The sequence below is a fragment of the Oncorhynchus kisutch genome, linkage group LG14, assembly GCF_002021735.2.
Source record: "Oncorhynchus kisutch isolate 150728-3 linkage group LG14, Okis_V2, whole genome shotgun sequence".
In the NCBI taxonomy this organism is placed as follows: domain Eukaryota; kingdom Metazoa; phylum Chordata; class Actinopteri; order Salmoniformes; family Salmonidae; genus Oncorhynchus; species Oncorhynchus kisutch.
Window position 1 is genome coordinate 68,408,661 of NC_034187.2, and position 17,196 is coordinate 68,425,856.

Below are 17,196 nucleotides of genomic sequence, written 5' to 3' on the forward strand. Positions count from 1 at the left end.
CGTTCGGAGAAAGGTAGTGCATTGCATTTACGTGAAGCTGGCTTCGATAGTTGAGCTGGTGGTGTGAGCCTCTGGTTTGCCCAGTCGAGGTCGCCATTGTCCTTTGTAGATTCTACCGGGTCGTCTTGGAGTGAGATGTGATTTTCTGCGTCGGTCAATGTTCTTACTAGATTTGCTACCTTTGCAGCTGCAGTCTGTTAGACTGTAATCTTGGACACACTTGTTCTTGAGTGATCAATAGTTCAGAGTTCATACCATTTCACGTGTGGCGCAAGGTCTCACGTTTTCTGGCCTGTAGAGTTGAAATTAGAATTAGCCCTTTTTAAACAAGTGACTTTTCGTCACGGGGGCTTTTATTCTAGAGTGGAAAAGGGGTTGGTTCATTATTTCCAACCAATTTCTACTCACTTGGGCGGGGCCACTGACTAAACACACATTACCATAAAACAAACACTTTTCATTTTAGAAGAGTGAATCACATTATCTTTTCAAAAGTATTCTTCTACTTCGTCAAACATTTTATCCGACATTAACATGCAAGCCTCATAACTGAGGAACCTGTATAAACAGAGTTATGGTAACGTGCCTGTATTGTCTTTCATTAGGTCACAAACATGAAACAAAACGGACCTGGTCGTAGCTGGCTTCTCCACCAACCGTTTCCACTTTCTCTAAATTAGGAACAATGTTTAATTAGGAGTATTTGGCGGGAGAGTTACTTTGTTCACATCTCTGCTAACTGATTCATTGAAATGGCTAGCGTCATGACAACTGATATACACAGTGCAAGTGCGGTACTTTATATTTGCATACCCCACAAACACAGGTTTGAGATGAGATGTACTGTATGATGGGAACATTTAGTTTAATAAAAAATAAAACACTATAGGATTCTATGAATAGGATATTGGTCATGCAAATAACATTTTAGGTTCAATAAGTGCTTTACAGGGTTAACCATATTGTTTACAGTTTTTATTTTTACTTTCTCTTTCAGATACACATTTTTAGATTATCAACAATAATTTTCTGTACTCATTTTAAATGCTTGTCCTTCCTCATAGGACATTTTACACATCCTTAATAAATATCACTTTGGCTCATAATCCCAGCGACATCATAGATTGCTAGACTGTGTTCCCATCAACGTGGCCTCTGCTCTCCTGTGTTTCTGTAGTGTGACCTGCAGCTGCCAGTATCTGAGGTAGATCCACATCAGACTACCGTTCTTGCGCTTGTCAGTGTTCAGGTACTGTGCACAGTTGCGGTCATTTTTAAAGATGTCCTTGAGGCCGGCCTCCATATCCAGCTGGGCGAGAGCCCGTTCTCTGACAGCTCTGACCAGCAAGTCCTTCTCCATTTCCAGCCTCTTCTCCCAGGGCACCAGGATGCTGCAGAAGGCCCCCTGCCTTTCCGCCAGACCCTCCTCCACATCCCTCAGAGCAGCTATGGCTCCCCGGTGCCACTCGCTCTCCCTCTCCAAAGCCGTGTGGAGGAGGGCCCCAGCTCCGCTAGCCTGCAGCAGTCGGCTCTTCTCGCCAGTCAGGGCCTCCCGCTCCTGGCTAAGCCTCCTGCGTTCCTCCATCAGCTGCTGGCCCTGGGAGGCTATGGCCTGGCGGTAGCCCTGCACGCGGTTCTTCTCCTTCTCCAGTTCCAGCTCCAGGTGGACCGTCTCCCGTCGGTTCTCTCTCAGCGTGTCCTTGTACTTCACCTCCATGTCATCACGGATGGCCTGCATGCTCTTGTCAAACTTTTCTTTCACCTCCAACACTTCCCTCTGTGACTCTCTGGACCATATCCACCCTGAAAGATGTTTGCATTTAGCTTGCTGTCTACCTGTGCCTTACAAGTTGTGGATGCACAATGTTGCCACTTACTTAGACCTTATCTTACCAAATGAAAGTAAGGAAAGTTTGTCATCAGACATGCCAATCTTGGATTTCAGGATGAGTATTGAGAGTTAATGCATATGGTAAGACATCAACAGTATCGGACATTTTCATTGGCCTAAAATGTATGCATGTAAACTGAGCACAGTGGCCCTCTGATTGCCCAGTAATGCAGTCAGTAACATTGTTATTATGTCTAGTCATAACAAGCAACATGCTCTGTGCTTCTGAAGTCTTGAGCAGGCAACTTGTGTAATACAGTACTTACGAAAGGCAGCGAGACCGATCATGGGCACCAGTAGGGCATAGTTCCACTTGTTCCCATCGCTGCCACCACCACCCCCCCTCTGCTCTGGCCTGATGTTCCATTCCTGGGGGTCATTCAGGTTGTTCATCTGGCCTGCAGAGGTAGCACAAGTTGAATGAGTGACATATCTGCATATTGTGTGCATGAACTGCTCACAATCTGGGCTAAACTGAACTGGTGAAAACACAACCAATAAATTATTTTTTGACGCAAAAGCATTTAAATATGGGGTATTACAAATGACCATATTCGTCATGATTCTGAAGGGTGCGTTTCTACTGTTCCTACTTACTATCTACATGAACTACAAGTTGACAGAAAGGGCTCGATGGAGTTTTTTATAAGCTTGAATCAGAGCTAGTTTGTTAGCTAACTAGCTTTATTTGTTGATCTTGGATCGATGCATTCTGAATTCAGTTCCGTTCAAACCAACTTAGTTAATAGGACCTGATACATAACCTGCAGAAAGTGTTCGCTACCAAAAGGAAAGCATGGTTTAAGTAATATTGCAGATACCTTCTGTTAAAGAATGATAACGTCTCTTCAATCGAACTGCATTCGTCTCTCTTCCGGGTTAAACATAGCGTAATTTCCCAAACTAGACTTTGCAGAGGTGAGTTACATTTGAGTCAATTTAGATATTGTCAATATAATGACGTAAACCGAATTATGAGTTGTGAAATATCAAAACAGTAATAAAGAAAGTTATTTGATTATTTAATAAATATATAAATGAGGACTATTTATTTTCCTTTTGAGATGGTATGCTCCGGCACGTGTCAGAGTAGTTTGGTGACGTATATTTCCCCAGACGAAGCGAGCACCCATCATGGCTGCGGTGTGTACTGCCTCCCGTGTCCTCACCAAAAAGATCCTGTCAGCTAAGGCGGTAAGTATTTGGAGATAAACTGTTGTTATAGAATATCACTATGAACTAATTGATATTTTGGACTCATGAATGTGTTCATATGAGCTGGTATTCGCAGAGAATTTAACCCACCCTGTTTTGTAACATCAGCTGGTCAATGATGTCTCACCATTGACGGAGTTTCGTAGCTAGTTACCTAACTATACTTTGCAATACTGGGAGCTAGTTTAATTTGTCACAGCTTAAATAGTTTTCATAATAAATATCCATGGCAATTCGATTCTGACGAATAGCTTAATAAATATAATTTGTGTTGCTCGTGTATGACGAGTGAATTAAACCTTGCAGTAGCCATTACCATCAGTGTATTGAAGGTCAATCAAGGCATGTTAGCTAGAAGCTGTTAACGATGTGGCTGACCAAGCAGTAGGCTAGTTCCCAGTGTTGGCTGAATCTGTGATGAGTTGGTTTGTGTTGTCTGTCAAACATTGATTTATGTTTGATGACAAATGTCTCTCGGCTACCTTTTGAATGCGTGCTGTGTTTTAAGAGATGTTGAGACTGGCAAATATTGGTAACTTATAATGCTAATGCGTCCCCCCCCCCCCCCCCCCCCCCCGAAATAGAGATTCATAGAGAAATAGAGATTAGAGATTCATTTAATCCCTTACCTTTGATCTTCATATGGTGGCAATCAGAAGACATTAATTTACTCAATAAATGTTCCTTTTGTTTGAAGTCTCTTTTTATATCCAAAAACCTCTGTTTTGTTAGTGTGTTTTCTTCAGTAATCCACAGGCTCAAACTCAGTCAGAAAAGACAAAAAAAATCAAACGAGAGCGTACAGGTCGCAATGGTGGGTAGTGTATGGGGCTTTGGTGACAAAACGGATGGCACTGTGATAGACTGCATCCAGTTTGTTGAGTAGAGTGTTGGAGGCTATTTTATAGATGACATCACCGAAGTCGAGGATCGGTAGGATGGTCAGTTTTACGAGGGTATGTTTGGCAGCATGAGTAAATGAAGCTTTGTTGCGATATAGGAAGCCAATTCTAGATTTAATTTTGGATTGGAGATGCTTAATGTGAGTCTGGAAGGAGAGTTTACAGTCTAACCAGACACCCAGGTGTTTGTAGTTTTCCACGTATTCTAAGTCAGAGCCGTCCAGAGTAGTGATGCTGGACGGGCGAGCAGGTGCGTGCAGCGATCGATTGAAAAGCATGCATTTAGGTGTGTTTAAGAGCAGTTGGAGGCCACGGAAGGAGAGTTGTATGGCATTGAAGCTCATCTGTAGGTTAGTTAACACAGTGTCCAAGGAGGGGCCAGAAGTATACAGAATGGTGTCATCTGCGTAGAGGTGGATCAGAGAATCACCTGCAGCAAGAGCAACATCATTGATGTATACAGAAAAGAGAGTCGGCCTGAGAATTGAACCCTGTGGCACACCCATAGACTGTCAGAGGTCCGACAACAGGCCCTCCGATTTGACACACTGAACTCTATCAGAGAAGTCGTTGGTAAACCAGGCGAGGCAATCATTTGAGAAACCAAGGCTGTCGAGTCTGCCAATAAGAATGTTGTGATTGACAGAGTCGAAAGCCTTGGCCAGGTCGATGAATACGGCTGCACAGTAATGTCTCTTATCGATGGCGGTTATGATGTCGTTTAAAACCTTGAGCGTGGGGCAGCAGGGTAGCCTAGTGGTTAGAGCATTGGACTAGTAACCGGAAGGTTGCATCCCTTTGAAGAGGGGGATGACCGCGGCAGCTTTCCAATCTTTGGGAATCTCAGACGGGTAGGGGTTGCAACAATTTCGGCAGATCATTTTAGAAAGAGAGGGTCCAGATTGTCTAGCCCGGCTGATTTGTAGGGGTCCAGATTTTGCAGCTCTTTCAGAACATCGGCTATCTGGATTTGGGTAAAGGAGAAATGGTGGGGGCTTTGGCGGGTTGCTGTGGAGGGTGCCGGGCCGTTGACCGGGGCAGGGGTAGCCATGTGGAAAGCATGGCCAGCCGTAGAGAAATGCTTATTGAAATTCTCAATTATAGTGGATTTATCAGTGGTGACAATGTTTCCTAGCCTCAGAGCAGTGGGCAGCTGGGAGGAGGTGCTCTTATTCTCCATGGACTTTACAGTGTCCCAGAACTTTTGAGTTAGTACTACAGGATGCAAATTTCTGTTTGAAAAAGCTTGCCTTAGCTTTTCTGACTGCCTGTGTATTTGTTTCTAACTTCCCTGAAAAGTTGCGTATCACGGGGGCTATTCGATGCTAATGCAGAACGCCACAGGATGTTTTTGTGCTGGTCAAGGGACAGACAGGTCTGGCGTGAACCAAGGACTATATCTATTCTTAGTTCTACTTTTTTTGAGGGGCATGCTTATTTAAGATGGTGAGGAAGGCACTTTTAAAGAATAGCCAGGCATCATCTACTGACGGGATGAGGTCAATGTCATTCCAGGATACCCCGGCCAGGTTGATTAGAAAGGCCGGCTCGCAGAAGTGTTTCAGGGAGCGTTTGACAGTGATGAGGGGTGGTCGTTTGGTCGCAGACCCATTACGGATGCAGGCAGTGATCGCTGAGATCTTGATTGAAAACAGCAGAGGTGTATTTGGAGGGTGAATTAGTTAGGATGACATCTATGAGGGTGCTCGTGTTTACTGATTTGGGGTTGTACCTGGTAGGTTGGAAGGAGGAGAGATTACTAGAAACGAGTCGGTTGACCATTTTATGTGTGGATTAATTGTCGGAGTAGAGGACCTTGTGCATTTCAGGTAAAATAACAACCTAATGTTAATATCCCAGAACAAATTAGCTAGCAACAACAAGCTAGCTAAATTGCCATACATGTTTTAATGCTTTTCAACCTGTCACCAAATTAATGTAATTGGTTCAGAGTTTGTTTTGATATTTTAACCTGTGTGTCGTGATTGCGTTTGGTGTAGGGGGACAAAATAAATGTATGCACGATGGCGCACTCACACAGCCGGTTTGGGTTCCGTGTTAGGGTACATGTTGCCACAGCAGTCTCACCTTAATTAATTATGTAAACATCAGCTGGCTGTGTTTTCACTGCATTTTAAAACATTGAGCAAACTACACTAATGTTAGAGGCCTATAGACAAGTCATAAATTGACTTGACATTTTGTGGATAAGTCTAGTTCTTGCAATTGAGTACATTCATCAATAGCCTTGCATAGCCTATGTTCTATATTCTTTCTCCATTTAGCTTCCGTCAGTATCCCAGAGCTCCAGGAAGCTCCACTTCTCCATCTACGGGAAGAACGAGGCTAAAGTGTCAGATGGCGTAAGTCTGCGTACTCCATGTTCATCTTTGACATTACTGTATCAATGGATTCAATATGTTTGCACAAAATATATTGTCTTTTAGATGTATTTAATTTGTGTCAGTGCTTGTAGAGACAATTTGTATTATACAACTCTAGCTAGAGAAAATACTGAAATGTTAATGTTTTGTGCTTGTGTTTTTACTGGTTTCTACAGATCTCCAAACAGTACCCTGTGGTAGACCATGAGTTTGATGCCGTGGTTGTGGGTGCCGGTGGGGCAGGACTACGTGCTGCTTTTGGCCTGTCTGAGGCTGGCTTCAACACAGCTTGTGTCACAAAGCTGTTCCCCACCAGGTCGCACACGGTGGCTGCACAGGTATATATCAAGTTATATATTCTACAAGATTCAATGGGAAATGACCATGTAACAGCAGGAAATATCCCAGATTGTCCCCTTAAACTTCTTTGGGATAGCCCCCTTTCTAATTTTTCTTTGCCTAAAATGACATACCTAAAACAAACTGCCTGTAGCTCAGGCCCTTAAACAACGATATGCATATTCGTGGTACCATTTGAAAGGAAGCACTTTGAAGTTTGTAGAAATGTGAATTGAATGTAGGAGAATATAACACAGATATAGTTGAAGAAAATACAAATATATATCTTTTTTTCTACCACCGTCTTTGAAATGCAACAAAGGTCCCACATCTAGCCATCACTCTAATTCCGATGGTGTCCATAAGATGGCAGCAGTTTGTGCAAAGTTTCAGACGATTAACTTGAAGTATGAGCAAACTACATGACATTTAGTGTGAAGTCACCCAGGTACATTTGGGCAAATCATGATGGAGACATTTACATTTTTCTGCAAGAATATTGTCAAATCTGTATACTTGGACTTTGATTTAGCTTTCCCAGTATTAGTAGCCATATTATAAGTTCAACATTTGCAAAACACCCAGTTTTCATAACTTCATAACTCTCCATATTCTTATAATTCTTGTCTAAAAGGAAAAGGCTTACTGTCGCACAAGGTTAGCAGCTACATTTTGCGACATACAGGGTTTCCTGATACTCCTGTAAAGCCCAGCTCATTGGCTATCTAGCTAGCTTTGTTTGACCCCGAGTGGTGCTTATTTGTCAAAGTTACAGTCGATCAAGTGAAGACCGCTCGCATTATCGGTGTGCCATGAAGGCGTCGCTCTCTGACCCAATTTGGTGTTCTATAGGATATACTACACGCCTAATGATATAGTGAAGTCTGGTTATGTTCTAGGATCTCTAAGGAATTAATATGAATGTGATTTGACTGGTTGAAACAACGTTTAGGGTTAGATTTTCAGATTCCTTTCTTTGCAAATTGGTACGAGTGGAAATACAAAATCGATCATGCATGCTATATGGACGTTTTTTAGGACATGAAAAATGATTTTATCTAACAAAACGACACTTCATGTTATCTCTGGGACCCTTTGGATGATAAATCAGAGCAAGATTTCTGAATGTAATAACACATTTCACCTTCAGAGGTGAATTTATAGAACCTATTGCGGTGGGGAAAAAGTGTTTTGTTGTTAGGAGCTCTCCTCTCTCAGTAGCATGGCATTTTTCCCCCCGCAGTATTAGCTACTGTAAATTGGACAGTGCAGTTATATTAAGAAGAATTTAAGCTTTCAGCCGATGTAAGACACTTAACTGCTCTTAAACGCTAGTAAAACCAAATGCATGCTTTTCAACCGGTCGCTGCCTGCACCCGCATGCCCGACTAGCATCACCACCCTGAATGGTTCCGACCTAGAATATGTGGACGTCTAAGTACCTAGGTGTCTGGCTAGACTGCAAACTCTCCTTCCAGACTCATATCAAACATCTCCAATCGAAAATCAAATCAAGAGTCGGCTTTCTATTCCGCAACAAAGCCTCCTTCACTCACGCCGCCAAGCTTACCCTAGTAAAACTGACTATCCTACCGATCCTCGACTTCGGCGATGTCATCTACAAAATGGCTTCCAACACTCTACTCAGCAAACTGGATGCAGTTTATCACAGTGCCATCCGTTTTGTCACTAAAGCACCTTATACCACCCACCACTGCGACTTGTATGCTCTAGTCGGCTGGCCCTCGCTACATATTCGTCGCCAGACCCACTGGCTCCAGGTCATCTACAAGTCCATGCTAGGTAAAGCTCCGCCTTATCTCAGCTCACTGGTCACGATGGCAACACCCATCCGTAGCACGCGCTCCAGCAGGTGTATCTCACTGATCATCCCTAAAGCAAACACCTCATTTGGCCGCCTTTCGTTCCAGTACTCTGCTGCCTGTGACTGGAACGAATTGCAAAAATCGCTGAAGTTGGAGACTTTTATCTCCCTCACCAACTTCAAACATCAGCTATCTGAGCAGCTAACCGATCGCTGCAGCTGTACATAGTCTATTGGTAAATAGCCCACCCTTTTTCACCTACCTCATCCCCATACTGTTTTTATTTATTTACTTTTTCTGCTCTTTTGCACACCAATATCTCCACCTGTACATGACCATCTGATCATTCATCACTCCAGTGTTAATCTGCAAAATTGTAATTATTTGCCTACCTCATGCCTTTTGCACACATTGTATATAGACTCCCCCTTTGTTTTCTACTGTGTTATTGACTTGTTAATTGTTTACTCCATGTGTAACTCTTTGTTGTCTGCTCACACTGCTATGCTTTATCTTGGCCAGGTCGCAGTTGCAAATGAGAACTTATTCTCAACTAGCCTACCTGGTTAAATAAAGGTAAAATAAAAAAAATCTGTACCGACATTTGTTTCTCTAAAATGTGCAATTGTGACAAGGCACTACATGATTTACAACTGTCCCGTTGGCGGGACGCCTATCCCCAAGAAGTTTTTAAATTCCTGTGTTGCATGATAACAAGTCTAATCAACTCTGTTTGCATTATACACAGAAGGCAGCAATGCCATTTTAAATTCACAATGAATTAACCATATCCCACTGCAGTGGCTTTATCAGCCAACTTAATGTTTTACACTTGTATTAGGCATACCTCCATGCAATATCTATAGTTCAAGTCCATAGTTCAAGTCCTGAACAGTTGTTTTTGCATTTAGGGCGGGATCAATGCAGCCCTTGGAAACATGGAGGGAGATGATTGGCGGTGGCATTTCTACGACACAGTGAAGGGATCTGATTGGCTGGGAGACCAGGACGCCATACACTACATGACAGAGCAGGCCCCACATGCCGTTGTGGAGGTGAAACACACACACAGCTTTTTAGATATGGCAAAGAAAACAAAATGGTAAAGCAGGATATTCACTAACGTAAATTAAACTATGCTGCTGATGGTTCTTTGGAAAAACGAATGTATTGAAAGGTAACCAGCCTCTTGAAAGCGGAGTTGGTAGAAGGGTCCAGTAATGGAATGTGGCAAGCGTGGGGCAGCAGGTAGCCTAGTGATTTAAGAGCGTTGGGCCAGTAACCAAAAGTATGCTGGTTTGAATCCCTGAGCCAACTAGGTGAAAAATGTGTATGTGTCCTTGAGTAAGGTACATTACCCTAATTGCTCCTGTCAGTCACTCTGGACAAGAGCGTCTGCTAAATGACAAAAATGTACTGTAAAAATACATGCTAGTGGTGGTGTAAGCAAAAGTCAAATGCTTAAAGGTGCAAAATGCAAAAATTCTAATTCTAGTTGGCCTTTCAGTTTGGGAAAAAAATCATTGTACCATCAAAACCGCTGGGAAATTTCTTTTCAATATCCCAAAATATTGTATTTTCAGATGTTCGAAGCTGGTATAGAGAACCGGATGTAAAAGATTCAAAACGAAAGTTAAGAATGGGAAGCATAGACTTAGAAATAGCGTACATAGAACAGATCTACTGCTTCTTACGCTTGCATTCAATTAGTGACAGATCTATAACTCACATTTCTATTTGAATTTGGTTGGGTTACCCTACATATTGCAGCTTTAAGCGCTGCAGCAGAATTCAACGGCCCCTCCTACTAATGAATTAATGCTGTGTCCTGTCCTTTCAGCCCTTCTGATGTACCAAAACGAGTGAAAATGCCCTTATTCTTCTCTGCAATGTTGTGTAGGTGCCTTTACATAGACTCAAACAATTTGATTTAATACATTCTGTGTAATTTAATAATTGGCTAAAGTGCAAGCGTATTAGTGTATTATGTAGCCTAAATTATTTTGGGATTAAGTTGAACCCCCCCCCCTCCCAATCAGAAAGGATTGGCACAACATCAAAACAAGCACTGATAGGCTGGTAAAATGAAAACATTCATGTACTATTTATTAGCTACCTTACTATTTCTAACTTTCTGTTGTGAAAATAACTGAAAGCTGGTGTGCCAGTGATTTAACAGGTCTTCTTGATGTCCCCAGCTAGAGAACTTTGGCATGCCCTTCAGCCGAACCGAGGATGGCAAGATCTACCAGAGGGCTTTTGGTGGCCAGAGTCTGAAGTTTGGCAAGGGAGGCCAGGCCCACCGGTGCTGCTGCGTAGCTGATAGAACCGGCCACTCCCTTCTGCACACACTCTACGGACGGGTACGTCAATGTCTTGACTCAAAATTCCATAATCCACCACTTGCAGTCGTGCTAAATTTCCATACCCTTTCTCTGCTGTTCCTCTGAATTCCATTTACTGACAAACTCTGCTTTTAGAATCTCATGTTCTGTCCTGTTTTTGCTGGATTCACTAATCTATCACTCTTCTACCCTTCTCACCTTTTTAGTCTCTGAGGTATGACACCAGCTACTTTGTGGAGTATTTTGCCCTGGACCTGCTGATGGAGGAAGGAGAGTGTAAAGGAGTGATTGCTCTGTGTATGGAGGATGGATCCATCCACCGCTTCAGGTCCAAAAACACAGTCATTGCCACAGGGTATGTAGATGTTTCTGTATTGAATAAGTTTACAGTTAGAAGGCTTGTTCCAAGTAATCTGGGAGCTTTGTCTGACCTATTATACCAGTTGTAATGTTAACTTTTTAACATCCTCACCCTGGGCAGAAGGTGCCTCTCTTCTGATTCTTACTCCTGCCACTCTGCTCAATCTGCAGTGGTTACGGCCGTACCTACTTCAGCTGCACGTCAGCCCACACCAGCACAGGAGACGGTAATGCCATGGTGACCCGTGCAGGCCTGCCCTGCCAAGACCTGGAGTTTGTCCAGTTCCACCCCACAGGTCAGTGTCAGTTTGGCAATAGAGGCCTGTCTGCTAGGGAGTGAAATTAAGAACATGAAATAAACATTTATTTGAGAAGAGTTGATAAATACTCAGAGTAGGTCTATCTGTTAGACATGTAATCTTGAAAGTGTTTCTGTCCTTAGTCTGAAGGTAACTGAATTATCATGTGTGTTTCATGACATCGTTGGTGACAATGGCTAGTATCGTTGGTGACAATTAAATCATATGGTCAGAGGGCTGGCAGACATGTCTGTTTACATACTGTGGATACATAATCATACTATAAATATCATTGGGAGTTAAGTGGAGTCCATCGGGCCCTCGGTGCTGGTTTCATATGACGTAACGTAATCCCTCTAGGTATCTATGGAGCCGGCTGTCTGATCACAGAGGGGTGCCGTGGTGAGGGAGGAATCCTCATCAACAGTGAGGGCGAGCGCTTCATGGAACGATACGCCCCCAACGCCAAGGACCTGGCCTCCAGAGACGTCGTGTCCCGCTCCATTACCATCGAGATCCGAGAGGGCAGGTAAGATCACCACCAAGGCTCTGTCTTCCCTGAGCACCCATAGAAGTATTGTGCTGATGCTGGATAACTGATGTGTGACTGCATGCTCTATCGATGTCAGATCATTGATTTAATATTGGCATGCACATTTTTAAAACAAAGTGTCAATTAGATGGTCAATCTAGAATCCATCTATTCATGCTTTGGTAAACTAAAATCGACCTCAAGAATGTTACATTTGAGTCATTTAGCAGATGTTCTTATACAGAGCGACTTACAGGAGCAATTAGGGTTGCGTGCCTTTCTCAAGGGCACATCGACAGATTTGTCCCCTAGTCTGCTCAATGATTCGAACCAGCAAACTTTTGGTTACTGGTACAACACTCTTACTCTTAACCGCTAGGCTACCTGCTGAATGACAGGAAATGGAATTCGCATGGAATCTACCCACAAATTCCAATTGAGATGTTTCCACCTTGCCATGAGTTTCAGGTGTGAAAGACAACTGTCATGCTAACAAACTTTTATCTGTGTGTTCCTAGGGGATGTGGCCCAGAGAAGGACCATGCGTACCTGCAGCTGCACCATCTCCCGCCACAGCAGCTGGCCACCCGTCTGCCAGGCATCTCTGAGACTGCCATGGTCTTCGCCGGTGTGGATGTCACCAAAGAGCCCATCCCCGTCCTGCCCACCGTCCACTACAACATGGGAGGAATCCCCACCAACTACAAGGGACAGGTAACTAGCAGCATCCGTTGAAAAGAAATGTCATATTTGTATATTTTCTTGTTGAAAGTCCTATGAAATAACCCTAATATAGGTAAGCAAATCTAATGAGACAGATGTAGTGAGTCTTTAAACTGGACCTCTCTTAAGTTTAATGTATTCAAACGATCTTATCATATAATATATGTATTGTCAGCTGTGATGTAATGTCTGCTGTACCGCAGAGCATTTTATGATTTACTGTCCTGTTCTCCACAGGTCCTCACCTACACGCCTGAGGAGGGGGACAAGGTGGTGCCAGGGTTGTTTGCCTGTGGTGAGGCTGCCTGTGCCAGTGTCCATGGTGCCAACCGCCTGGGAGCCAACTCCCTGCTGGATCTGGTGGTGTTTGGACGTGCCTGCGCCCACACAATTGCTGACATCTGCAATCCAGGTACCAATTCTATTCTTTAACCCTTACCTGTATGTCAAGACAAAAGCACATGCAATAATGCATTGTCCCACAACTTCTTAATGTAATGGCCAGGCCAAGGCTCCCTTGGAAAAATAGTTAGACAATCCTGTCAATGTGGTGTTTCTGCAGGAGAGAAGCTCTCCCCCCTGAAGCCCAACGCAGGAGAGGAGTCTGTGGCCAACCTGGACAAGTTGAGGTTTGCTGACGGCAGCATGAGGACCTCCGAGATCAGACTGAACATGCAGAAGGTATGGATTAAAAACAATTTTGTGGGGGGAATGGAACTGATATGCCTTGGATGGTCATCAAATCTACTGGTAATGAGCGTTAAATACACTGCTCAAAAAAATAAAGGGAACACTAAAATAACACATCCTAGATCTGAATGAATGAAATATTCTTATTAAATACTTTTCTTTACATAGTTGAATGTGCTGACAACAAAATCACACAAATTATCAATGGAAATCAAATTTATCAACCCATGGAGGTCTGGATTTGGAGTCACACTCAAAATTAAAGTGGAAAACCACGCTACAGGCTGATCCAACTTTGATGTAATGTCCTTAAAACAAGTCAAAATGAGGCTCAGCAGTGTGTGTGGCCTCCACGTGCCTATATGACCTCCCTACAACGCCTGGGCATGCTCCTGATGAGGTGGCGGATGGTCTCCTGAGGGATCTCCTCCCAGACCTGGACTAAAGCATCCGCCAATTCCTGGACAGTCTGTGGTGCAAGACAAGATGTCCCAGATATGCTCAATTGGATTCAGGTCTGGGGAACGGGCGGGCCAGTCGATAGCATCAATGCCTTCCTCTTGCAGGAACTGCTGACACACTCCAGCCACATGAGGTCTAGCATTGTCTTGCATTAGGAAGAATCCAGGGCCAACCGCACCAGCATATTGTCTCACAAGGGGTCTGAGGATCTCATCTTGGTACCTAATGGCAGTCAGGCTACCTCTGGCGAGCACATGGAGGGCTGTGCGGCCCCCAAAAGAAATGCCACTCCACACCATGACTGACCCACCGCCAAACCGGTCATGCTGGAGGATGTTGCAGGCAGCAGAACGTTCTCCACGGCGTCTCCAGACTCTGTCACGTGACAGACGTGTGCTCAGTGTGAACCTGCTTTCATCTGTGAAGAGCACAGGGCGCCAGTGGCGAATTTGCCAATCTTGGTGTTCTCTGGCAAATGCCAAACATCCTGCAAACGTAAGCACAATCCCCACCTGTGGATGTCGGACCCTCATACCACCCTCATGGAGTCTGTTTCTGACCGTTTGAGCAGACACATGCACATTTGTGGCCTGCTGGAGGTCATTTTGCAGGGCTCTGGCAGTGTTCCTCCTGCTCCTATTTGCACAAAGGCGGAGGTAGCGGTCCTGCTGCTGGGTTGTTGCCCTCCTACGGCCTCCTCCACTTCTCCTGATGTACTGGCCTGTCTCCTGGTAGCGCCTCCATGCTCTGGACACTACGCTGACAGACACAGCAAACCTTCTTGCCACAGCTCGCATTGATGTTCCATCCTGGATGCGCTGCACTACCTGAGCCACTTGTGTGGGTTGTAGACCCCGTCTCATGCTACCACTAGAGTGAAAGCACCGCCAGCATTCAAAAGTGACCAAAACATCAGCCAGGAAGCATAGGAACTGAGAAGTGTTCTGTGTTCACCACCTGCAGAACCACTCCTTTATTGGGGGTGTCTTGCTAATTGCCTATAATTTCCACCTGTTGTCTATTGCATTTTGCACAACAGCATGTGAAATTTATTGTCAATCATTGTTGCTTCCTAAGTGGACAGTTTGATTTCACAGAAGTGTGATTGACTTGGAGTTACATTGTTGTTTAAGTGTTCCCTTTATTTTTTTGAGCAGTGTACTTGTACAGTACCATCACTTCTTTGCTAAACGTTTGTTCCTCTCTCTGTCATCAGACCATGCAGAACCACGCCGCTGTGTTCCGTACCGGCAAGGTCCTGAAGGAGGGATGTGACAAGATGGATGCTGTCTACCAGACCCTGGACGACATCAAGACCTTCGACAGAGGTCAGCATCTCATTCCCTCTGCTGATGTGATGTGAATTGTCTTTCAATTGCCCCATCTCGCAAGGGCAGAAGGTCTTTGTTGTCCCATTGTTGGGCTTGATTGCAACAGGGATTATGTTCTGAAGCAGTGTTAAAGTTCCCTCTGTCTCCTCCCCTTAGGTATTGTGTGGAACACTGACCTGGTGGAGACCCTGGAGCTGCAGAACCTCATGCTGAACGCTGTGCAGACCATCAACTCTGCCGAGCAGCGCCAGGAGAGCAGGGGAGCCCACTCCAGAGAGGACTTCAAGGTAAGAACTGAAGAGACAGAAACCACTGCTATACTAGCCTGGCCTGCAATGACAATTTGTTGTCTGGCAAAGTGATATTGCTCGTATGCATACGGTTCCATTTTGTTTCATGGTAGGGGCCTCGATGTGGACATGTTTTGTTTGGAGCTGAAAGTAATGCATATGAACAGACACTGCTATTGTCATCACACAAACAACCACTATAAACTATAGGAGCTCTCTCCAGTAGTAGTTGGACCAGTCTGTAGACTGATGTTTCATTCTGAAAGATTCCTTTGTACCATTGCAGGACCGTATGGATGAGCTTGACTATGCCAAGCCTCTGGCGGGACAGGTGAGGAAGCCCATTGAAGAGCACTGGAGGAAACATACCATGTCCACTGTGGATCCTAAGACTGGAAAGGTAAGTATGCTCACAAAAAAAGTCCAGTGCCTAATGATTGTGTTTAACTACAGATTTGTATTTTTCTAAATATAAATGACAGGATTAATTGTAACCTTTAATTCTTAACAACACAATAATAGCAGAGTCTGTGCTTGCCAATTTTAATTTGCTATCACTAACCCATCTCTCCCTTTTTGTGCTTCTGTTATAGGTAACTCTGAAATACAGACCGGTTATTGATAACTCGCTTGATGCAGAGGACTGTGCTGCTATCCCTCCCGCCATCCGTTCCTACTAAGCTCATAACTATCTGATGCTGACTCAACTCTTTTATTTATGATCAAGATTTATGCTTTTGCAGTTAACATGATTCTCATATTACTGCTAATAAATACTATAAGTGGAATATTTGAGAATTTTTTTTTTTACCCCAATTTTTAAGATATCTACACAATGCCAATACAATATTCAATTTCTTCACTCAGTGGCTATGCTTGGTTAAGGAAAAACACATTTCTAATCTGTAAGTCAAGTTCTGTTTATCTTGCGTGCTTCCTGTTTTGTAGGATTTATCTTGAATAAAGATGCTGAAATAACTCAATCCCTCCTGTCTGTGTAGTGTGTCAGTTCTTCCAAATACCATGTCAATGTTCCATCTGAAATACAATAATCAAAGTCACTGGAGGAAGCACCAGCAAGCACCCTGTAATTGGAAGATGTCTTTGATTACAGAAAATAACGATGGTTTAGAAACTGACTGTTGTGTATTTTAAAATGTAGGCGTTGCGATTAACTTTTTTTGGAAGGGGGAATGGTATGCAACCGGCTACATACTGGTTTCTCCATTGAGGCTGCTAAGGCGTCAATTTCCTCAACACAATTTAATGGCAAGAAGGTGGGGGAAAAAAACATGTACTTTATGAAATACCATTTTCCACTACCATGCTACAGTGGCTAGTCCTGGTCCACATGAGTGTTTTAAAACTATATGACCAGAAAAAAATTACTGCTGCAACAAATACAGGGTCCTTGCTATCTGGGTTCCTTGGGACATTATAACTCTGACATTACCCCGTTGAAATTTTAAAAGTTTAGGGTAGAAAGCTATAGGCAACATCCGGGACTAGCATTAGCCACTGTAGCACAGATGGTTGTAAAAATCTTTGATGTAGCATGTTGGTGGAAAATAGTGTTTCATAAAGAAAGTAGCTATGCATTTTTCCTG

At 43.7% G+C, this 17,196-nt stretch overlaps 2 protein-coding genes across 2 annotated transcripts; one reads left to right on the plus strand and one right to left on the minus strand.

Annotated features, from left to right (window-relative positions):
- Positions 1-960: 960 nt before the first annotated feature.
- ccdc127b (coiled-coil domain containing 127b) lies at positions 961-2,995 on the minus strand. Its single transcript, XM_020500125.2, has 3 exons — positions 2,713-2,995; positions 2,158-2,289; positions 961-1,803 (listed from the first exon to the last, which is right to left on the minus strand). The coding sequence occupies exons 2-3, from the start codon at positions 2,282-2,284 to the stop codon at positions 1,118-1,120; spliced, it is 813 nt and encodes a 270-aa protein (XP_020355714.1). The 5' UTR covers positions 2,285-2,289; positions 2,713-2,995; the 3' UTR covers positions 961-1,117.
- Positions 2,956-16,572, plus strand: LOC109903427 (succinate dehydrogenase [ubiquinone] flavoprotein subunit, mitochondrial). The gene is made up of 15 exons (XM_020500124.2): positions 2,956-3,085; positions 6,294-6,371; positions 6,569-6,730; positions 9,469-9,612; positions 10,756-10,920; positions 11,109-11,257; positions 11,434-11,558; positions 11,922-12,090; positions 12,612-12,807; positions 13,054-13,228; positions 13,379-13,497; positions 15,185-15,296; positions 15,456-15,586; positions 15,876-15,989; positions 16,183-16,572. The coding sequence occupies exons 1-15, from the start codon at positions 3,026-3,028 to the stop codon at positions 16,267-16,269; spliced, it is 1,986 nt and encodes a 661-aa protein (XP_020355713.1). The 5' UTR covers positions 2,956-3,025; the 3' UTR covers positions 16,270-16,572.
- The last annotated feature ends 624 nt before the right edge of the window (positions 16,573-17,196 follow it).

Excerpts from the sequence above, each read along its gene's own strand:
- ccdc127b (XM_020500125.2), bottom strand. The coding sequence starts at position 2,284 with ATGAACAACCTGAATGACCCCCAGGAATGGAACATCAGGCCAGAGCAG. Across the intron at positions 1,804-2,157 it reads GATCGGTCTCGCTGCCTTTC|GGTGGATATGGTCCAGAGAG; the intron begins GTAAGTACTGTA and ends AACATCTTTCAG.
- LOC109903427 (XM_020500124.2), top strand. The coding sequence starts at position 3,026 with ATGGCTGCGGTGTGTACTGCCTCCCGTGTCCTCACCAAAAAGATCCTG. Across the intron at positions 15,587-15,875 it reads ACTCCAGAGAGGACTTCAAG|GACCGTATGGATGAGCTTGA; the intron begins GTAAGAACTGAA and ends GTACCATTGCAG. Across the intron at positions 15,990-16,182 it reads TGGATCCTAAGACTGGAAAG|GTAACTCTGAAATACAGACC; the intron begins GTAAGTATGCTC and ends CTTCTGTTATAG.